Raw genomic sequence first — 24,351 nt, forward strand, 5'->3', positions numbered from 1 at the left:
TGCCAGTTTCATCCATTTCTTAAAAAGCTTAATTGGAATAAATGAGAGGTCTTAGCATTTACATGAACTTGTTTTTTTTTTTTTTTTTACATATGACATTTTTAGTCCATAGGGCTCATTTATTAATTATGCACAGCAAGGGAAATAAGATTTTTAATTTATTCATATTTTTCAGTGAGGCAACAGAGATTTCAGAGAGAGATTTAAAATTAGGTTGGTGAATATATTTTGCACTAAATCCTAGAGACATTTTCTGTTACATTTTGCTGCTTTTGTACTTTTTACTGACTCTTGAAAAAACAGATATACCAGTAAAACTGAGACTTCTTTCAGTAAACATTTCTTATCTTGTATGAGGTTACCACCAAAACACTTTCCCCATTAGCATCCTTTTAACAAAACACAGTACATTGATGGAATCTGATCAGTTAGCATTTCCCAAACCCAAGAAATGATGATTGATGCTTACTTAAGAGTGATGTTTAAGTACTCATAAATTTCTGTTTTAAAATGTTTATTGAGGCTTGACAAATAGTAAGTGTTGCTAATCACAGTCAGGTATTTACGGTGCTTTCTTTTTTTTTCCCCTTAACCTGAGCTTAAATTTGCTCCTGATGCTTTATTCTAATCTTGGGGTTTTGTTTTGTAGGAATTAGGATGAAAAGAATACATTCCATCGCTCAAAGGAGTTCTCTCCCCATCAGCTTTTATATTTTTAGGAGAGTTCAACCAAGTCTTGAAATTTCTTATCTTTCACTCTAATAAAACTAAGGATTACTGATGGGAAACCATAGTTAAGATTTCCCTTTCTCCTTTGAAATGTTTTTTTCTTAAGTAGAGAGAATTAAGCAGTTCCCATCCCTAATCTCCTAAAGCCAGAGCCAAAGAGTGAAAATGAGACAGGGATAGTGGGTGTAGTCAGAGTAGGGTGGGGGCCTCCAGAGAAAAAAACAGAGCAAGATAACTACAGTCAGAACAATGTAACAATATGCAAAGAAGTCCCTATCAGAACTGTGTGTTAAGCATTATGCAAAGTCAGAGTCACACTAATTCTCTAGGGTAAAGATTTGTATACATGACTAGGAATATAGAAATTCTTCAGTGAAATCCCTTAAAGCTCAAAAGGCCAGGAGCAACTTCACCTGGAATGTTTGAGTGTTCTGCAGATAAAGAGAAGTATCTCAACATAAACCATCACTTTATTGTATCAATTACATCATGACAATGTAAAATTTACCTTATCCTCTAAAAGGCCCAGTTTATTTTAATTGTAACTATGTGCTATTTTCCCTTCTCTAATCGTAATCTGCAACCTAGGCAAAAGACTACTTTGGTAAGCAATCTCAACTATAAACAACCCAAGCAAACAGACAACAACCCAGCCCACCTTGGGGGCAGGGCAGGTGGTCTTACAAGTCTTCACCCCTAACCCTTTACCTCATTCCTGAAAATCCTCAATTGCGCATAAAACCCCTAGACAATGAGCCAACAAGGGACTCTCTTGTCCCCTCCTGACGTGAGCCTGGAGCTCTGTCCTCTCACTTTATCTCTAAATAAAAGCCTGTACCTTGCTCTCCTACCTTGACTGTGAAGCTCATTCTTTGGCTTCGTGAACAAGAACCCCGGCATCAAAAACACCAAGAGCAATTGGGTCCTTTCAGCGTGAGGCCTCTTCATGAAGACAGAACTGGTAACATGAGGACCAGAATCTTACTCCACAGGCTGTAGTGCTTGAAAAATAAATGCCTTTGTAGATGCTTTCATTCATTTTCATTAATGCCAGACCACAGAAATTTTCTTCAACTTCTGTTTTGGTCTCTTCAGGATTACAAATGCCATTTCAAATTGGGTGATTATTTTGTAGTTAAATCTATTCCTGAAACATTTAATATGTAAACTGATGGACCTATGACTTGGTCTGTTTCATCATTTCTGAGATCTATGTCCATGTCTCACAAGTGCAGTTGCAAGCCTCCCTTTCCTATAGAATTTCACATATTCACGTATGCCAAATTTCTGTTAGTGATTCTTTGATGGTAATTATTTTCTTCTACCCCAAACTGTATCAGTTCAGATTTTCATATAAACTTTTATTTTTTTTAGTTTTGCTCTGTTTTCAAGAAATGTATGGAGAATACTAACACAACAGTATGATTCAAGTCCATGAAGCACATGTCAAAATGTAATCTATATCATATATCTTTTCTCAAAATATGGTTTAGATTTGGGCTTGTTTTGTGTTTTTGTAAAAATTCAGTTGTCTTCATTAGATGATCTTACTCTATGAAAGAATGCTTATAAAAAAATCAGCAGTCTTAGGAATAGGATTTATCAAATAAAAATACCAGATACCCAGTTAAATTTAAAATTCAGATAAACCATGAATACTCATTAAGTATCAATGTGTCCTAAATATTACATGAATTTTCTAGTATATCCCAGCTGTTATATGGGATATACTTAACGCTGAAAAATTTTTTCATGGTTCATCTGAAATTCCAATTTAACTGAGTGTCCTGTATTTTATCTGGCAACTATATTCAGAAGGCATTATGGTAGTGCACCCAAAGATACATGGTTCTGGTACTTGAGTAGCTGGGTAGCTTTGGGCATCTCCCTTAACCTACCTACCTAAATTTTATTACCTAAAAAATGAGAACAAATGATAGTTATTTGCACAATTTCTATAAAGATTCGAAGTTATTCACTGAAATCATCTGACACATAATAGATTTCCATTTAAGAGTAGCTGTTATCATCAGAACAAAGAAAAAACACAAATTCAAGTTACCAGTTTTTCCATCTTTGTAATGAATGATTATAGCACCCAGCAGCTAAATAGTCATTAGATTGATAATAGAAGAATCCACCCAGATGTTGGTGACTGTTTACCAGATCAGAGATTTCACCAGTAATAAAATATCCACATGTATTGACCTCTCTTCTTTCTTCTACTACTTGCTTCCTCTTACTTTGCTTACTAAAGATCATATAACTTTTTAGTATCAGAGCTCGAATATATGTTGCCTTTTCACATTGTCTTTTTTCCTGAATTATAATTTTATTTCAGTCCTTTTCTCGAACACATATATTTTAAATTGTATTAGTTTTTATTGAGATAAAATTTATGTACTATAGAATTCACCATTTTGAAGCATACAATTCAGTGATTTTTAGACTATTCACAAGGTTATGCAACTATCACCACTATCTAATTCCAGAACATTTTTATCATTCCCAAAAAGAAATTCCATACTCATTAGCAATTACTCCCCCACCCCACAGCCCCATCCCCTGGCAACCACTATTCTTCCTGTCTCTATGGATTTGCCTACTCTGGACATTGCATATAAATGGAATCATACCATATGTGGCCTTTTGTGTATAACTTATTTGACTTAGTATAATGCTTTCAATGTTATGCAACATGTATCAGTACTTCATTCTTTTTATGGTTGAATAATAAATAGTTCATTGTTTGGATATATACCACATTTTCTTTATCCATTTATCCATTAATGGACACTTGAGCTGTTTTTACTTATTGCCTGTTAGGAATAATTCTGCTATGAACAATGAACATTTTTGTAAAAGTTTTTGTATGAGCATTTGTTTTCTTTTCTCTGGGATATGTGTATATGATTGCTGGGTCATATTGGAACTGTATGTTTAGCATTTTGAGGAACTTCCAGACTATTTTCCAAAGTGACTCACCATTTTACATTCACATCAGCAATGCAAAGAGTTCCAATTTTTCCACTTCCTCTCCAGTTATTATGTTTACTTTTTAAATTACTGTAGCTGCTTTAGTGGGTATAAAGTGGAACATTATTGTTTGATTTGCAATTCCCTAGTAATTAATGATATTGAACATCTTTTCATGTATTTATTGGCTACATGTATATCTTCTTTGCAGAAATATCTTTCAAAATCTTTTGCCCATTCTTAATTGGATTATTTGTCTTTCTATTGTTGAATTATAAAAGTTTTCACATTTTTTTTACCAGATAAATGATTTTCAAATATTCTCTCCCATTCTCTGAGTTCTCTCTTCTGGGACAGTGTCCTTTTGATGGGTAAAAGCTTTTAGTTTCGATTAAGTCTTATTTGTTTTTTCTTTGGTTTCTTGTGGTTTTGGTTCCATATCCATTGTCCTTTCTTCCTTAAAGAACAAAGCAAAAACTAAACCAGAAGTGAAGAGACATGGGTTTTATTCCCAGCTTTTCAATTTGAAATGTGTGACCTTAGGCACACATTGAAACTCATTTTGAACTCAGTTTCCACATCTGTGAAAAGAAGCTGGATTCAGCAGAGCAAGCGCTTTGAACTTTTTTGTGAATAAATTCTCTCTATGAAACCCCCTAGGCTAGTAGTTCTCAATGTGGGTAACATTTGGCAATCTCTGGAGACATTTTTTGGTTGTCACACCAGGGAGGGGTAGTACTGGCACCTAGTGAGCAGAGGTCAGGGGTGCTGATAAACATCTAACAAGGCACAGGACAGCTTCCACAATGAAGAATTATGGAATCCCAAGGGACAATAGTTTGAGGTTGAGAAATCCAGCTCTAAAACTGATTGTGAATGTGTGACATCCTGGTCTGGGTGATGGTTACATGAGTGCATACACAGATCAAAATTCGTCAAGCTGTACACTAACACTTGTGCATTTTATTGTATGTACCTCAATATAAAAAAAAACTAAAGGAAATAAAGAAATAGTTCAAAACATAAAAAGATAAAATAAAATTATGATTCTGTTATTACAGCTTATTTTAAGTGTTAGTCTTTGAGTTTATCTGCAGGAGCCAGATCATTTTGTGCTCCTAGCTCTATAGGTACTAGCCTGGAGTGGGTACTAGAAAGGAGAAGTACCAATAATTCTTGCAAGTGAGGAGATATTTTAAAAAATATTTTCAGGGTTTTTAAAAACTATTGTGTCTTTTAATATGAAGAAAAAAATATTTCAATGTAAATACCTCCAAATTAAGCCTTATAGATACATTCTTGTTATTGCGTCCTTTTCACTGGGGTTTTTGGAACAAAATTGTTTTTGTGAAATAGTTGGTACATGCTATGAAGTATGTAAAATCATTCATAATAGAAAGAAATATAGAACAGTTTGATGGAAGGAACCTGCAGGTGATATGTCTTTGTATCAGTGACTTCTCTGAATTCAAAGAAAGTTAATATGATTATTCCAGCTGATCACTTCATTTGAACTTTCTCCCACACCATCTACTGGAATCTATTGATGGACTTGAGTTCTGTAAATAATCTGTAAAAAATAAAGAGACAATAACTTGAAATATGTTTAAGCATTTCTAAAGATCTTCACATATAAAAAGCCATTAAACTTGCAGGTATTTTTTCCTGTGATAATAGGGCTGATTTTTCATGCCCTGCACCATTAGATATCACTGTTACCACCACCCCTACAACCACCATCCTCACTGTCACAGATTTTGTGTTCTAAGCACTTTACAAGTAAGTCTGTGTCATTTCTCCTGATGAAAGTTCTATGAGGGACTTTTTTCTACATCCCCATTTTGCAGATAAGGGGGGAATATACAATAAAGTGGTAAAATAGTTGCTAAGCCATATTCCCATATTAAACCTTTTCTTGTTTATCAAAACTATGTCCTATTTCAACAACGAAGAAAGCATCTTTATTGCTAAATCTGTAAACATTCATGTCCCTAATTTTTTGGCAACCCATGTAATGGCAGTTAAAGCCTGAGTTATTTCTAAGTTCTTTCTAAGAAGAGATTTCTTAGGATCATTTGTTTCTCTCAAAAATAAATGCATGGACCTTGAAGCCACTACACTTTTCCATCTCTGAGTGCCTACATGCACACATGTGTGTATATGTGATATTAAAATTGCACGACTTCTGCAATATTTAAGTAATGGAAGAATTTTTGTTTGACTTTGTTTCTGTGTACAGGAAGCAGTGAAAGAAAACAACAAGAAAAAAGAAATGGAAGAGAAGATTAGGAGGGCAAAGCTTGCAAAAGAGAAAGCTGAACAAGAAAAGTTAGAACGCCAGAAGAAAACGAAACAGCTCATTGATATAAACAAAGGTATGAACTACTTCCAGTTTTTTAAGAGGTGTAAGAAATGCACAGTATTTGCACTTAGTTAATTTTGGACTATAAAGTGACTGTGTTCATGGTAGAAAATTCACAATATTAGTTCCTTGTGTCAAAGTTCTCTCAGGTTATTATCTCTATTTCTTGTCACCTTACTCTGAGCCCTCAGGATTTTTGATAATCAATGCAAGGTAATATGTTGTTGAAACAGTCTTTTGCTCTTCATTTATTTTACCAAATTATATTATGTTCTAGTTGAGGCATTAGTGAGGAAAGAAGAGGGTGAGATGAAAAGACAAAAACTCATGGGGAGATGAACCTTACAGCTCTAATTTCATTTTGTTGACACATGTCTGTTGACAGTGCAGTAACAATTAACCCTCCTCCTTAGGGGCTTGAACATTTCAAGTCATAATGGATATTGACAGCACAGTTATAAGTTGAAAAAAATAAAAAGAGGCATTTTGTTCATGTGTGAGCATAAGAACGAAATTCTGGTATGTCCACATAAAGTAAATTGTTATCTTGGTTAGCAAGAATGACTGTATATTAAGGTGGGTTTTGTAGTTTTATTTTCTTTTATTTTTAAAGAAGAGAGGCTAAGTGAAGAAAATGATTAGCACCAGGTAGCTACACTCTGAAAATTTAAGAATGAAAAAGCATAGCCTTTGCCACTGTGGGCTGAGAATTTAAAAATAAAATCTAAATGAGATACAAGATAATATGATTAATATGGACTGTCTGTTTCTAACTATGATGACAGTAAAAATTGCAAGCACTGCATGATGTTGAACATATGCCAAGCACTGTTCTAAGATTTTCACATGTTTTAAGGCAGTTAATCCTTATAACATCTCTATGAGGTAGGTACTATTATTATCTCATTTTACAGGTGAGGAAACCAAGGCTCAAAGACATTTAAGAATTGCCCAATGTCCCACAAATAGGAAGTATTAGCACGAAGATTAGAATCCAAGTAGTCCGGCTATAGAATCTTGGTACTTACCAATGCCATTGTCAAAACAAAACAACAAACATATAGCACTTAGAATGTACCAGGAACTAGCCAAGAAGTTTTACATATATATAACATATTTAATACTCATAAAACCCTATTAGGAAAGCACTACTATCTCATTTTAAGATGAGGAAACTGAGGCACCTAGAAATCAAGTTAACTTGCCCAAGTTCACAAAAATAGTGAGAGTTAGAATGAAGATCTGAACTTAGGCAGTTTGTGGCCAGAGTTAATTACTAATTATTATGTATATGAATTGATTACTCATTATAATTACTGATAATTATCAATTATTCTTCAGTAATGTTTCTTCATGCCTATCATCTGAAATGATATCTATACCATTAATTTATTCTCCATTTCTTTAAAATATGTAAAAAATTTTAGGAATTGACTATGGTTATCTTTTCTATCTAGGAAATAAATATAATAACAATTGTAAAAGAAGAAAAAAGTAAATAGCCAAGGTAAAATGGAATAGTATCTGCATAATGTAGCAAACAAACTTCAGAATAAGGATAAAAAAAACTGGTCCTGACTGAAGACCACTCAATTAGGAAAAGCTTAGAGCACAGCATGGCAATAGTGCTGAAAGTTACTCCCTTCTGTGCGTGGAGGAGTAGTGAGAGAAGAGGACAAAAGCAGTAGGAGACAGATTGTCCATTCTCTTGGCTGTGCTAAGTATGAAAGCTGTGGGAAGCCTATGAATGTTGACAAACAGGAAAGTCTTGTGCTCAGACTTCTTAGAAAGATCATTTTAACAGTAATATAGAAGATGGATTGGAAAGGGAAGGACCTGAGACAACAGAGGTTATGAGGGTTTTATCATAGTCCTGACAAGAGATGAAGGTGGCCTGAATTAACACACTAGTAGTGAGGTTAGAGAAGGTTGAGAATAAGAGGTGTATTAGAGTTCCACAGAATGTGGATATACAGAGACAGACTTATTTTAAGGAATTGCCTTGTGGGATTATGGAAGTTAGCAAGTCCAAAATCTGCTGGATAGGATGGCAAGAATACCTAGGGAAGAGCCAATGTTGCTGTTCAAGTCTGAAGGCATTCTGCTCACAGTTTCCTCTTGCTCAGGGGAGGTCAATCTTTTGATCTATTCAGGCCTTGAAAATGATTGGATGAGGCCTACACATATTATAAAGGGCAATGTGTTTTACTCAAAATCTACTGATCTAAATGTTAATGTCACCTAAAAAACTTTCATGGAAATATCCAGAATAATGTTGGGCACCATGGCCCAGCCAAGTTGACATAAAATTCACCATCGTCACAGGGATGTTAACAGGTAGAACTGACTGACCCTGATGATTGATTAGATGTGGAAATTGAGGGAAGGAGGCATTAAAGAAAGTGGCTGGCTCCCTTCATAAAGAAAAAATAATAATTCAAAATTAGAGCAGATTTTTGTCAGGAAAGTTGTAATGATTAGTGTCATTTTGAACATCTTTCATTTTCAGATGCCTGGTAAAAATGGGAAATGTCTAAGAAGCCACTGTATGTGTTTGTATGAAACTCAGTAAAGAGGTTTGGACTAGACAGAATTGGGAATCGTTGTTTTTTTATGAGTAAAGTTAAGGTATATTAATTTTCTAGGTCTTCTTTAGCAAAGTACCACAAACTCAATGGCTTAGAACAATAAACATTTATTGTCTCACAGTTCTGGAGGCCAGAAGTCTAAAGTCGAGCCCTAGGCAGGTCTTTGCTCTTTCTGAAGATGCTAGGAAAACAACTACACCAGCCCACTCTCCCAGCTTGTGGTAGTTCCTTGGCTTGTGGTAGCGTAACTTTGACCTTCACCTGGCATTCTCCCTGTGTGCAAGTTTGTCTCTTCCCATGGCCCTATTTTATTAAGACACCAGCCATATTGGGTTAGGGTCCAACCTACCCAATCATCTTAATGAGGGTCATCTTAATCAGTCACACGATTCAACCCATAACACATGCGTTTGAATGAGATCGCCAGGTTAACGTATAAATCAGAGGTTCTGAAAGTATTTGGTCTCAGAAGCCATTTATATATTCTTCAAAATCATTGAGAACCCCAAATACCTGTTGCATTTTGGGGTTTTTTATATATATATATATATATATATGGACATTTATCATATTAGACTTAAATCGGAGACACAAATAATGTAGCATAGTTTTTAAATTTTATTAAAATAACAGTAGCAAACCTATTACATGCTAAATTATATTTTTTATGAAAAGTAGCTTTATTTTCCAAAAATCCTCTTAAAAACTTAGTAAGTAGAGAAAAAACTAGTGTTGGAAATCTCTTCAAAGTCTGGCTCAATAAAAGACAGCTTGAGTCTCGTACCTGCTTTTACATTCAATCTAATGCAGTATCATTCGTCATGTAGCCTCTGGAAAACAAAACACTCATGAAAGAATGAGAGAAAAAGGCAAAAATGTGTTTTGACCCTGCATATATGAAATGATCTCAGAAGCCCTCACAAGTCCCCAGACCACTCTTTGAGAATCTCTGGAGTGAATAATGAAAAGAGCAAGTAGTCAAGAGAGTCTGTCCAGTTTTGTGCCAAGAACATGACCTTGCTCCCACACCATCCCCCTCCCTCTGCCTGAGTGTTTATCAACCTTTCACTATTTCCCTAAAGATATACCTATAATAGGAAGGGAGGAAGGGAGGGAGGGAGGGAGGGAGGGAGGAAAAGAAGGAAGGAAATACTTTGATTGTGTCTGTAGTATATATTTCTATTTGCCAGTATTTTGTTAATTACCTCTTCAAATATCAGTGAAGCCATAGTATAAAGATCCAAATAAGTCTTTATGTAAATGTTTAGCTGAGTGATCTGAACGGGAAAGCCAATTTAAAATAGGATTCATCTTTTGTGTATTATTACTCTATCGCTATTTACAGATCATATAGTAAACTTCACCATTAGGTTCTTGATTTGTGGCCCCTATGTTACAAATACTTTGATTATTATTGTTTTACACTTAAGAGTATGTGTGTATTAGTACTTATAAATATGTTTCAAAAAGAGATCCTTCCATTGGTATTGGAATGAACTTAAGAAGATGAAAACTTGCAGAAAAGAAATAAGAACCGAGTTGGGTAGTTGGGTGTCCAGTTGGAACTCAGTGTCGGTGAGGTTCTCACAGTGTCCTATAAAAGATGCTGTTGTTAACTAGGTAGAAATCAATTGCAGAGCCTGGGAGGAGGCATGGTGGAACTAAATAAAATGTGAATCCTTAGGAGACATGAGAATGAGGTACAATCAGAAAGTGATTTAGAGAACTTTAAATATGTCCAATTAGAACCGTATTATCCACTTTCCACTGAAAGAATGTTGTAATTGTCCTTTCCACTGAGAGAGATATAGAAAATTTGATTGCCATCACGAGATACATATTATATAGAGTGTAGAAATATTTCATGCCCATGTGATTAGAGATACATACCATGGGAATCAGGGTCTTACCTCTAACAAAGGTAGTCAAATCAAGAGTCCCTTGGGCAAAGAAGCCATTTGAAAATTACAAGCAAGTTTAAAAACACATATATGCTTTCTGAAAAGTTTGTTTCGTATCAACTTAGTACAACTGCAAAGCCCTCCCTTTTTTAAAATCTCCCATGATCCCATATAGCTAATAAGTAACAATAGTAAGATATATTTATCTGGCATGCAAAATAATATAATTCATCAAAGAGAAATATTTTCAAATTTAATTATTCAGGAAAATAATAGGATGAAGCAAACACAAAAGATTATTTCTGTAATCTAGATGTGATCAACTGTGCTCAGAATTAAGTAAAGGTATCATGAAAACCAGGCTGCCAGAGAATTTATCTTTCAAGTTAAAGCCGTAAAAAATACCATGTTTCAACACTCTGTTTTGAGAGAATTGAAGATCAGAAGGCAAAGCCTATGATAAGAAATACAGTACTTTTTTAATTATAAAGAAGAAAAAAAGACATGATTATATGTTATAGAGACAGTAATTTTTGCAGACATTGAATGGCATAACTGAAAAATTATTAGTCTGTATGTTTAAAAAGTGGAGAGCATTCCTAGCTGTGCCACCAACTTGCTTTGTGACCTTGTTTAGTTCCTTTATCTCATTATGCCTCAGTTTCTTCATCTGTAACATAGGAAAATGACATTTACCTACTATCACTTTAGTGAATATTAAATGAGATAATTAAGTACATTACATAACACGTGGTCTAGAATATGCTTGCTGCTCCTGCAAGTGTCATTTTGTGCTCATTGAAGAATCTGGAAAAAGTTCAAGACATATTCCCCATCCTTAAGAATTTTAGAATTTGTCAGAGAGATATGTAGGGAAGGAAAAACTGTTTTCCCACTACCCATGTTGGGTTGATTGGCAGTGGCTATGTAAATTAGACTGAAAAAGACAGATCAACAGAGAAAAATATATTTATTAATGCATGTATCGTGCAAAGGTTTGCCAACACTCAGTATGAGTAACTCAAAGGGGTGGTTAGAACTTGGGCTTATGCAGGTGTACCTTGTTTATTTGCATTTCACTTTATTGTGTATCACAGATACTGTGAAATTTTATAAATTGAAGGTTTGTGGCAGCCTTGCATCAAAGCAAGTCTATCAGTGCCATTTTTCCAACAGCAGTTGCTCACTTTGTATCTCTATATCACATTTTGGTAATTTTTGCACTACTTCAAACTTTCTTTTTATTTTTATATTTGTTATGGTGATCTGTGATCAGTGATTACAACTTACTGAAAGCTCAGATGATGGTTATTCTTTTTAGCAATAAAGCATTTTTAAATTAAGGTACATACATTGTTTTCTGGATGTAATGTTGTCACACACTTAATAGACTTAGTAGTATAGTGTAGACATAGCTTTTATATGCCCTGGGAAACCAAGAAATTTATTTGACTCACTTTATTGCAATATCCGCTTTATTGTGATCTGGAGCTGAATCTGTCATATCTCCATGGTCTGCCTGTATAGCATCTTAACAAAAAAAAAATACATTTTTAGATAAAGGTAAAGGACTTTGAGTTTCTATGGTGGCAAATTGTGGGAAGGTGAATATATGGGGGAACTAAGATAATGGAAGATAAGAGCTAGTTAGTAAACTTTGTAGTGTAGGTTCCTTCCATGCCCTTTCTGGACTGATAAGGGTCCATATAGAGTATCTTTGGTGATTAACTTTTGTTCTTCCTGGTGAAGAGGGGAAGAGGGATGCCTTTACAAATTTATGGCCTGCTTTTGTCAAATAGGGGAGGGCAGAGAGCTTTTCTTGTATCTGCTTCTTCTCAATTGCCTTCAGCTCAAAATAATCCTTATGCCAAAGTGGCATATTTTAGGGTGACATTCTGCAACCTTCAGGTGAAATAAAGCTAAGCCAGCAAATATTGTACTGATATATAATAGAGATCATGTAGAACTATCTAAAAGGGGAAATCGTTAAGTCTGGTAAAATGACATAAGGTTTCACAAAGGCTAAGTAGAGTCTCTGTATGTATCAGTCAAACTAGACACTGAAGGATGGGTAATATTTGGCCAAGAAGAGGCAAAACTGTTCAAGTAAATGGGAATAGCATCAGCAGTAGTTCACGCCAGCACATGAGGCAGAAGGCCTCATGTAACGTATGTTCATTGGCCCACAGGAAAGTACATCAAAATGATTAAGAGAATAGGTCCTAAATTCAAGTCCCAGGTCCACAGCAGACTACCCATGTAATCTCTGACGAAGTGTTTCATCTCTGTGTGCCTTTACTTCCTCATCTGTAAAATGGGATAATGGTACCTTCCTTGCTATTGTGAGAGCTGAGTGACATAACCCACAGAGCCTGGTGTTATCTATACTCTAGCCTACCAATCACTTGTCGATATCTCTGATGTCTGATAAAGAGTTCCGTGTTCAGTAAATATGTTCTGCTGTTGCCACTGTCTTCCTTGCCGTCGCTGGCAGAGGATGGTTTCAATTGTAAAATGGTAGGAAAGTGGGGAAGAACGTTGGAAAGATGGTGAAGAGTCTTCCAAGTCCGGCAGCGGGGTGTGATGAGGTAGGAGAGTCAGGCGATTGTAGGAGTTTATTTGGGGATAACCAGGGTAGTGAGCACAAGAAAGGAGCGGTGAATACATGGTGGATATAGCTCAGAAAGAACAGTGAAAGGTGAAAAAAAGAAAGGAGTCCGCTCATACCTGATTCTCTCTTCAAAGAAGTTTAAACCTGTGACAGTTTAAGAAGGTGGTAACAGGAAGGAAAAATTTCATAGAAGAGATGGAAAACAAGGCAGTGGGACTCACAGGCAACAGATTCACTGACAACCAGGACTTTTTCTTTTTTAAGAACAGCACACTTTTACCAATATATAATTATGCATTGGTGTTTTTTGACATATTGGGTTATTTCATTCATCTAACCAACATTTATTGCACCATTTCCCAAATAATTATAATTAGAGCATGCATAGTAATACACCATTTATTAAATGTAAAATTGAGAAAACTAAATGTGGCAAAAATATGCTAAATCAATAAACGTACTCGAAAATATGAAACAGTATGTAAACTATGCAAAGTATTTGGTATAATCTGTATTCTCCAACCTTTCATTATATTAACATAGATGATAATTAACTTGGGGGCCACTAAAAGTAATTAATTCTTTAGGTAGAACAAAAAGCTTACCAAATATTTATAATATTTGCGAACAAGTCTCTTTTCATGTTCATGGTAAGTCAGCAAATTAATTGCAAGGACTTGGAGGCAGCAATAAAAAGAAATGCATTTTAAAAAGCATGTTTTCAAATTGGAAACTCCAAATGTGTTTCTTATGAAAATATGATTTAATCAAGAACAGTTTTTGCTCCTCCTAATATAAGATTATATGGAAGAAAGAATTGTCCATTTATTTCTAGCATGATTATAAAGAATGAGCTATCTTAGTCAGATTTGAAGATTAGTCACTCTTCTGAGAGTGAAGTAGCAAAATTTAACCAATAAACTTAAACATCGAAACTTTGTCCTTAGAAGTGAATGGCAATTTTGTTTTTCTGTTTTCCAAGTTATAAAATAATAACACCTTATAAGTAAATGAATTCATTTCACATTATATTATTTTTATCTGAATAGGTCAAAACTATGTTTCCTAATATCATACCCCAGACATAAATTACAGTAACCAGAATTACAGATTAGACCACCCATAAATAATGGACTTCATCCCAGTAATGTTAAAACCTCCCCAATAACATGAATTACTGAGACAATATAGGTACCATCATTCTGCCATATTTCACAAATGCTAGTAAACAGCGCACAGATGCTACTTCAAAGCCAAACAAGTGTGTATACATGGTGGACCTAAAAATAATCATTGACCTCATAAAGCCTTATCTAAGAAGAAGAAAAGAATATCTGGCTGATAATTCACTTATTTATATTGCCTTGCTCCCAACATTAGCAACATTTCAATAAATCTATGTTTATTTGAAATCAGTACTTTTTCTCTTTGTTCTCTAGGTTTCTTTTCTCAGGGGAGATTTGTGGGGTGTTCTCCCAAGTAAGGTTATTCAGTACAGTAAAGATTTGCCCAAGTCTTTAGAGCTTTTAGCTCTAAAATACTAAGGTATTTTGTATAAACTTGGGACTTTGTTATTTTAATGAAACATCTCTAGGTCTGCTTTAGGCAACATCATGCCATACTGCCGTCATTTATTCAATAAACATTTCCTTGAATTTCTAAGTTCAAGCCCTGGGTTAAGGCATTGAGGTGCAACAGAAGCTGATGCAGTAGCAACCATCCAGTAATAAAGCGCATTCTTCTGGGTGATTCTACTGACCCTCAATGACATGTCACTTCAGACAGATCTTTCACTGGGGAGCCTGCAGTTGAAATGAGTTCAACCTCTTTTCCTGGGGAGCCAGGCAAACCTGAATTCAAATTCTGGCTCTACCCCCTAAACAATGTAACTTTAGGTCATTTACCTAACCTCTCTGATCCTCAGCTTCTTTGCCTATAAAACAAGGAAAGAATGACCTCTACCTCCTCAAATTTTAGTGAGAATTAAATGAGAGCATATACACAGCTCTCTTAGCACTTGTCTGGCACTTAGCACTTGCTTAGCACTTAATAAGTGTTCAGTGTTGTGATCCCATTCATAGTAATACTATTTCAGTGAACATATCAAGGAAAACTATTAATGGCAATAATCACTGCAATTAAACCTTGGTTGACTGGAATGCCTAAGGAAAGAGGTATTTGGATTAATCTGATTTTGTATATAGAAAGCCATTTGGACAAGTACCAAATGATTTCACTCATATGTGGAGTATAAGAACAAAGGAAAACTGAAGGAACAAAACAGCAGCAGAATCACAGAACCCAAGAATGGACTAATAGTTACCAAAGGGAAAGGGACTGGGGACAATGGGTGGGAAGGGAGGGATAAGGTGGGGAAAAAGAAAGAGGGCATTACAATTAGCATGTATAGTGAGTGGGGGACACAGAGAGGGCTGCGCAACACAGAGAAGACAAGTAGTGATTTTACAGCATCTTACTACGCAGATGGACAGTGACTGTGAAGGGGTATGTGGGGGGGACTTGGTGAAGGGGGGAACCTAGTAAACATAATGTTCTTTCTGTAATTGCAGATTAATGATACCAAAATAAAATAAAAATAAAAAAAATAAATATCACAACCACACACACACAAAAAAAAAAGAAAGCCATTTGGGCATGATTCTTCATCATTCATAATCTTTCTGAATTCACTCGCAACCCTTCTCTCACCCCCACCCTCACCCCCAGGGTACTTTTGGCTTTACATTTTGCTCAGGTAGAAATATGCAGCATATAGTGCTTAAATATGCTTTTGTACAGAGAGAGACAGTATACAATATATAGATCACCGATAGATCATTAGGACTCTGTTACTGTCTCTGTGCCATTATTCTGAGCATTAGTGATTGTGGCCCACAAGTGCCAGAGAGTGGGCTTCATATGTACTAATTCCAGAATACACCCGCAATTAATTGAAGGTTCTAGTTATTTTATCCTGTAGCCCATTTGAGCCACTTACCACTAGTAATTTTTTTTTTCTGACCTCAAACTAAAATAGTCACATTTCTGGCATCAGTTCACTGGAAATAAGTGCTAAACTCACATTCTATCTGCCTTAGCAGTAAAACAAATCTCTACATCTACTAAAAATATTCTTTTAAGTAGGAGACAAAAATAAATATGTGAAACACGATAGGTAATATACTTTAGATCTCATTAAGAGTTCTTTCTAAATACAGAAACTCAGATTTGCAAAAACTATGAGCTGTCTTTATTGTGTTGAACATTTAACAAGATTTCATCAGTTCTTATGTAGAAAATGCATAACACTGGCAGTTACAAACCTGGCTTTTCTCTACAGTATGTGCTTGTTGCCCCGTAAGCCTTAAGTAACTTTACTAGGCAGAAAACCATGAAAATATTGGAGCAGGTGGGTAAAAACAATGAACCTGACTACATAAGAAATGACCAGAACACATTGAAGGCAGCCTAATGATTTGTAGAGAAATACTTTGGTAACATATTTTAATACTCTAATTGTTATTACTGAAAAGTGTCAAACAAATAACAGCTGTTATATACCAACACTGCCATTAATTTGGCTCTGTTCTCAGTCAAATGCATTTAGATTCATGTCAGTAATTACACTTAACAGATTCATAGAACCAACAAACTGCACTGAACCCAACTGAGTCTCTAATGACTTTTTTTTTTTTTTAATTATATTCGTTCCACCCACATTGAATCCCTGTGCCCCTAGGCTGCTTCAGAATCAGGACAAAAATCTATTGTTACACTAAATGTGCAAAAAGATTATTATGGATAAAAACCTTTCAGTGATTTTTAATTTAATTATACAAGTATTTATTGGGTGCCCACAGTGTGCTGAGCATGGGTGACACACCCTAATCACAGTATTGTTTTCTGATAACTGAACACCATTAACCTACTTAAGGGGTTACTGTCAGCCTTTCTCCTCTGTGTGTGCCTCTTCTGTAAGAAATAATGGCTTCTGTTGTACATGTATGTATGTCCGTGTGTATGTCTCCACTCACACAGGACCATATGCAGCATATAACATATATTTCATTTTTTTCACTTACTTTTTATATATGAAAACTCCCATTCTCTTCTTTATGCCTAGTTAATCCTCAGTCATCAGGCATTCCCTTCACATATGAACAATCTATAAAGTAGATGGTATTTTGAATATAGTTAGTGGGAAAAAATGGGGAAAAAATAGTTTAAGAAAGCAGTTATGCCTTCATTATAATGGCATTAGAAAAAACATTATAACTTAAACTTTGAATACCTGATTGTCATCTAAATCAAGAATGGGTTTCATGTACTATTTCATAATAGCTCAAAAGATGATGGTATGATTCATTTGGGAAGCAAAAAATAACCATCCTTGGTACTGCAATTAACTATGGTGGCATAATACTTTTTATTTGTTTGAACCAGTATTATAATCTACTTTAAATGTACGTTGTGTAAAAAAAACCTCTTTCTTTATCAGAGGAGATATTTCAGAGTTCCTGAATTTGAGTTAGCCTTTCCTATTCACAGAGCCCTGGACAGGGCTGCCTAGGAAGTACCTGGAGCATTGCTAAACAGATGGATGCGTACAGGTCTAGGGAGCTGCAGCACAACCTTGCTGATCCTGGGACAGGGCCCCAGGGGATTTTTCCCTGACCTGTACGGTTCTGTGGTGGAAGAACCACATTCTCAGAGTAGGCTGGGTTAGGCCGTGCTATAATCTGAAAGTCATTAATACACTGTTTTGTTTGGGTGTTTTAGTCTCTCATTTTTATAACCTAACCCCCCTCCCAATTTTTAAGCTAGTAATTCTGTCAGTAAGTGTTTGAAGTTGAAGATGTTTTCCAAGTTCCCTGTTTATTTCATCAGTATCTATACATCCCTGGTTTGAGTTGCCATCTCCTCTGATTTTTTACAACAGTATTTCTGTGAAAAGAAAATATGTTCCCTCTAGTCCTCTTTTGTCAAAAACCCTTTGCACTTGCTTTCTTTTGCCAATTGAACCTGTTTTGAAATGCATCAGTAGGGAGAGCTTGCCTATCCTTTGCTAGACAAGAGTAGCTGTAGGTGCATTTAAACAATCCAACTTGAAAAGGGGATTTCTCTCTTTTTATTTGAAAACAATAGAAAATGAAAGGTGTATGTCTCAGGACAGATTGCTTAACCGACCTTGTTCTATTGAACTTCAGTATGGTATATGAAACTGTCTCCCCTGTGTCTTCTGCAGTGTTTTAAAAAGATGCTTTACTTGTTTGAGGCAACTAGTTGTGAGTCAGAGCTCTGTCTGGCATAACCAGAATCCGTTATGCTGTTAGGTCTTGTTATACTGTTCTTTGCATCTCTTTTTCTTCGCTCAGAGTCAGTGCAGCTTTGTTCTAAGGGCTATCTGGTCCTGTTTTGAGAGGAAGTGGAGATTAGCTACAGAGATGAACTATGGCTACGTTAAGCTTGAAGTGTAACTACATTCCAGCCCCCAAAGTATATACAGCCTGTACTTTTAAGTAATCTAGGCTCAGCAACTGTGGCTCAAGCACTTGAAAACTATCCATTTTCATGTGAGTAACCATGACAGTAAATGAAACCCCCCAAAGTTACTCTCTCCTCACAAGCAGAAAGGGAGTGGTGGTGAGGGTTTGGCAGTACAGTTCCCCACCCATCCTCCCTTGGCCCCTTCTCATTTTAAGACCCCAGAGGAACAAAGTAAACATCTTTATAAGGAAATATATGGATTCTTCCTGTTAAAATCATAGGTAATTACAACCTTAGGAAAAGATGCTATATGCTCTGGACTTGAGTAGCAAACACTTCAGAAGGATGTGGCTCTTTGAAGACAAAGTACCTAAAGACTGAATGGAGCTTACCTACTAAGTAAAAGCGCAAGTCTGCATCTTGAGGGCACCATCACAGACATTGATTACTCCTACAGTAGTATGTCTTAAAGAAAAAACGGTATAATTTAAATGGAAACTGGGGCCATATGTCAGGTTTTTGTTTTTTGTTTTTTATTTTTTGCTGTGGGGTGTCGGGTGAGGAATAAGAAACTAGTTGCTTGTCTCACAAGCGTGGTAGGGAAAGGAATTCTTGCTGTGGAAGTTGTCCATTGTTCAATCTCTGGTATTCAAGAAATACCAAATTTCAGTTCACAAAATGTAAGTCCTTTGTTATAAACATCTTTTTTTCTTTCTTTTTTTTTTTTTTTTTGGCTTATAGGCAGTTTCTGAAACTATCTTCTGATTCCCATGTAATACTTTTATATGATATTCATCCATAACATCATTTGGATCTTTTGAGTTAATGATGCCTCTTTATCATTCTATTGCACCTCTGTCCCCTTCCTCAGGCTGGTTGCACTGTCGCACTCTTCCTGATGATACATTGCTTCCTGGTGGGTGACATCATGATTTGCGAGCAATCCCATATATAAACAAGATGGTGAGAACTGCCTCAGCAATTCATTTTCTCTTTGAAACAAATTAAGCAGTCTCTTTCTGTTTTCTTATATTTCCCTCTACATTGTGTTTTTACAATTATATTAGACAATGTAGAAGGGCCTCTTTTCACTTCTGCTCCATTTTTAAAAAATATTTGGTTGATTCGAAATCTTCTTGGAAATGTAATACCCCAGGTGTTATAATAAACCTCTCCTACTGTATATGTTTTTGTCATGCCAGATTGTGCCATTCTACTAATTTTCTAGGAGCATCTCAGGAACATGGATACCTTTTGTTGCACATGTTTTTATTTTCACTGATGTTAAAGGGGTGTTTTATCTAGGAAAAGTGATAAGAAAGAATTTATCAAACTTTGACCTTAATTCTTGACTCGTTAGGTATTTATTCATCCATAGATATATTCGGTGTGCTTTGGTAGATGTGGAAATATGTGTGAGATCAATAGAACTTCAGTATGTTCGAAAGTGAATATGGATGTATTATTGCTTGATGATCTCATTAGTAAAGATGCCTGTTAAGTATAGTGAATGTTATAGTGTGTGTGTATATGTATATAATGTGTACATACATATAATTATATGGATGCCCACAAGTAAATGGCTATTTATGTGTATCTATGTAATAATAAAATTGACTATCATAACACATTCTTTAAACTTACATTGAACTATTTGCAGCTAGTTAGAAAGGCATACAGTATTGACGGCAGGGCCTTTCTTGTATTCCCCACCTTAGAATAAGACCATATGATAATTATTTTCAAATAGTGTTCATTTACACTTACCCACATGTTGCTCTTCATTCCATTTCAGACCATCCATCAGGAATTACCCCTTTTGCCTGAAGTGCGTCTTTTAGAATTTCATTTGGGTAAAGCTGGCAAACTATTTGAGCAAAGCTCCTTTAGGAACTCTCTGGGCCTAGACCGACCAAAGCCTTGTCCCACGCCGCCCACAAGGCAAGAGCCCTTTGGCCTTCTTGTGAACCTCACAGGAGCTTCCATTCCTATAGTCCCATCTCACCAAAGCTGTTTCTCCTGTGTCGTGACTCGTTGCTTTAAGGAATCCTCTCCCATCCTTTGTTTGCCAGCAAGCCAAAATGTTCCACCCAGCTTTGTACTTTACCTGGTTTTATTTTCTAATTTAGGGCCTTACGTCATCTTATTAGTCTCAGTTTCGGGTCACAACTTCCTGACTTCATCCTGACTCACCCACTGCCTTTCCCCCCACCGTGCTCTGACTGCTACTTGGCAGGCTAATGCACTGCCATTGTTCAGCTTGAGCTTCTTTGTTTGAAAGAATACTGCTAGTCTCTGTAGACACCTTGTGACACTTTGGCTGGTGCCTCAGGAACCCCGCCACAGTGGATGGGTTCTGATTCTTGCACTTCAAATTCTTAGCATTCTCCTAGGGCAGTGGTTCCCAAAGTGTGGTCCCTGAATCAGCAGCTTCATCAGCAGCTTTCACCTGGATTTGTTAGTAATGCAAATTGTCTGGCCTTACCCCAGCTCTGCTGAATGAGAAATGGGGTAGGAGTAAGGGGACAGCAATCTGTTTTTTGACGAGCTCTGTAGTTGATCCTGCTGCACACTGAAGTTTAACACCTTAGAGGCCAATGACTGGACTCATCTTCTGTTTTTACAGGTGTGACACCTTAGACGGTACAGCACTGGCTCAAGGTCATAAAGCTATTTTAGTGCTAAATAGGAGAGCTGGGCATAGACCTGCCTCAGCCCACTGCCCTTTCTGCTATACTACTCCACGTTGCTAATGCTTAAAATTGTTTTTATTTAAATTTAGTCATAACAGATTATTGTACATCTGAAAATGAGAGGCTTATCTTCCAAGCTTTGCAGTCCTGTAATTTTTGATCAGTCAGAATCAAGTAGCTTTCAGTGACAAGGAGGGAGATATACTAGGCACTGGAAGTTTACAGGGGACTTAGCAGAGTCTTTGTGTTGTCTGTAGGGCTTTGATGGGTGGGTATCGCCATGTTTTTCAAACTGCAACATACCAAAGTGAACTCAAGCAAATCATTTACTACAGAATGATCATTTGTATTCTTTATGTGTTTAGTTTGTAAAGTGAATCACTGAAGAATCTCTGAAGTAGCAATGTCCCTGGTATGTTAAAATAGAATTCCTTGGTCTTGGAGAGGAGGTAGATAATGAATTACACAACTTTTAGGAACTGTTAGGAACATGTCTATTGAAGAGCAAGTGTATCTTGTATTAATTATTTACTATTAGTGTAACGTGTTCTAGAATTATCCTTATTTGTGCTACTTTAAGGCCTTTTGTTTGCTCTTAATGGATGTTCTCACAAATAAACATGTGTGAGTTTCCATTTGTTCTAGTTCCACATTTTTGCCCTCTAGGCCCTCAGGGGTATGAACTTAGAGGAAAGGAAATCCAAAGCTACTATTCCAATCATTTCTGCTTTAAATTTTATTTTCAGCAAACAGTCCTTTTCAATGATAATTAGAGGGTTGAGACTGTTTTCTTAACTAAATCGCGCGTTTGAGTGGATTGAAAAAGTTTGTGTAGCCTCTAAAGGAAGTGACTTAACCACTGGGAAACTCCTTTGGTATGATTTTATGACTGTTAAAGAAAATAGCATTAAGAAATTATCAGGAGTAGTACTACATTATTTTGAAGACCTTGTGATCTTTTACAGGTATTAATAAGAAATTTCTAGGAAATGGACAATCAAGATAGTTTATTGTTACAGATGGGTTTTATTTTAGCAGCATTGGCTACATAATTTGAGAGGCTCACAAAATGAAAGTGTGGGCCTCTCGTTCAAAGATTATTAAGAATTTCAAGAAACCAGCAGAGTGTTAACCAAGAAGGGGGCCCTTCTGAGCACAGGGCCCTGCGTGATGGACTGGGTGTTTTGCCTTAATGAAAGAAGGAAACTGCACTCCTTTGTTCATGGAACCTAAATGAATATTTTAAGTTGAATACAAGTGAGAATCTTTTAACAAGAACCACTTCTAAAAAAATAATCTCTTCTTGCAAGTGACCGCTTCTATTTATTTCAAAATGTCTATCTTTTCCCATCAATTCCAGCATGATCTCTGTAGCAAATAAAAAAGAACTTTTCCCCTGAGAACTTACGTCAAGAAACAATCTCTTTCGGCTCTCTTCTGACATATTAAGAAATAGTTCTCATCTCTCTTTAAGTAGGTTTGAACATTTTTCGCTGATGAATCCTTTACATACTCTGAGCAAACAGCTTCAGATGTCTCACATATTTTGCTGCAGAGATTTCTGTTTCTCTTTTAATCCCCAGTGGTTTACGGTATCATATCTGTAGATAGTTTATACCACATTCTCTATGAGTAATATGATAGGGCTTATTGTATTGCATTCTGCAGCATTATTGTTGGGTCTGTTTGCACTTGATGCTAAGTTCACTTAGAGTAATAGCAATCGTTTGAATTTTTTTTCTGGGATTGAGTTTCCATAAAACATTAGAATGCTCTCTAGATTATCCGGGCCAGCTCCCTGCCTCAAGGTATGTCCGTATGTAACTCTGTAAGACAAATGGTTAGACAGCATGTTTCTAAATGTCCCAGGAGAAGGTAGGTGTCATCGCTCCGATAATCCTTCCATAGTGAAGGGTGGCCAGAGAAATCTGGACCTGCACTTGTATTCCTCACACATTCCATTGTTCTTGAATATAGTCATGATTTTTTTTCCTTTCATTAAAATTCTTTGGTGTACCTTATTCCTTGACTCTAGGCAAAGTGTTTTATTTCCAAACTAACTTTAATTATATTCCTGTTGAGAAAATATAAGACTTTTCTAACCAGTATGTTCTACCGCATAAAACTCTTACAAACTTTGTCGTCATGTTTGTAGCCCTTTCTGCTATGTAGACATACCTTGGTTAATCGTTATTATTGTGTATGTTTTTCTTTTTAATGAAAGCTATTGAATTATTCAGTTTTTCTTTAAAGTTCAGTGATCAATGATTTTTATATTTCAGATGCTCTTTAGTATTCAATATATTCACAGCATGCTCAGAGCTTCCTTCACTGGTCCACTGGCTCTAATATCTATTAGAATAATTTTATTTATTGTATGTTTATGTCATATTGGAAATGTTAGGAAAAAAATTGAATTTTGAATGCGAAAGGTCCTTTTTTCTTTTATCAGAAGGAAAAAATGCACTCTCCGACATTAATAAAAGTCATGCTAGCATTCTTTTACAAGAAACTCACTAAAATGACAAAAAGTATGAAAAACGTAATTAGATGCTTGGTGGAACTGAGTTGGTTGGTTTGTTTTCCTATCTGATAAATTCTAATACACAAAAATAAAATTACAATTAATAGGAAAGTGCAGTGTGGCAAATATATTGATATTCCAGGTAATATTGAAGCAATTGTCATTGTTTCCTGTGCTTACAATAGGAAAAAAATTAATTTGACGTTTTTGCAAATATTGCTGAATTTTCTTCTGAAAAATACCATAATGAGTGGATTTATTTATTCAGTTCTCAGTGATGGCCTGGTTGTATCCAGGTTTTGGAAAAACAAACATGTATTCTCTACCTCTAAGTATATTAACTAATCTATAAAGGCTTGACACTCATTAATGCTTGCTGAGGGAAAAAATTGAGTTCTAGAGATTGTGTTTTTCTCAGTACTGCATAACTTACTTTCACAAGCCCTACTTAAGCTTTGATTTCTAAATCTCTCCCCAGTG

At 35.8% G+C, this 24,351-nt stretch overlaps 1 protein-coding gene and 1 long non-coding RNA gene across 7 annotated transcripts in view; one reads left to right on the top strand and one right to left on the bottom strand.

The window, feature by feature from the left end:
• DIAPH2 (diaphanous related formin 2) overlaps nucleotides 1-24,351 on the top strand; it is a 943,365-nt gene that overhangs the window by 729,499 nt on the left and 189,515 nt on the right. For all 6 annotated transcript variants that reach the window (XM_073227594.1, XM_073227595.1, XM_073227592.1 and 3 more), the window contains one exon: nucleotides 5,945-6,080. In XM_073227594.1, the coding sequence (XP_073083695.1) occupies nucleotides 5,945-6,080 (136 nt within the window). The remainder of the gene's footprint in view (nucleotides 1-5,944; nucleotides 6,081-24,351) is intronic.
• Nucleotides 3,200-23,398, bottom strand: LOC118971021 (uncharacterized). Its single transcript, XR_012127372.1, has 5 exons — nucleotides 20,422-23,398; nucleotides 17,250-17,332; nucleotides 12,014-12,086; nucleotides 9,440-9,485; nucleotides 3,200-5,275 (listed from the first exon to the last, which is right to left on the bottom strand). It is a non-coding gene; the product is annotated as an uncharacterized lncRNA (long non-coding RNA).

This window comes from Manis javanica, chromosome X (genome assembly GCF_040802235.1).
Source record: "Manis javanica isolate MJ-LG chromosome X, MJ_LKY, whole genome shotgun sequence".
NCBI lineage: Eukaryota > Metazoa > Chordata > Mammalia > Pholidota > Manidae > Manis > Manis javanica.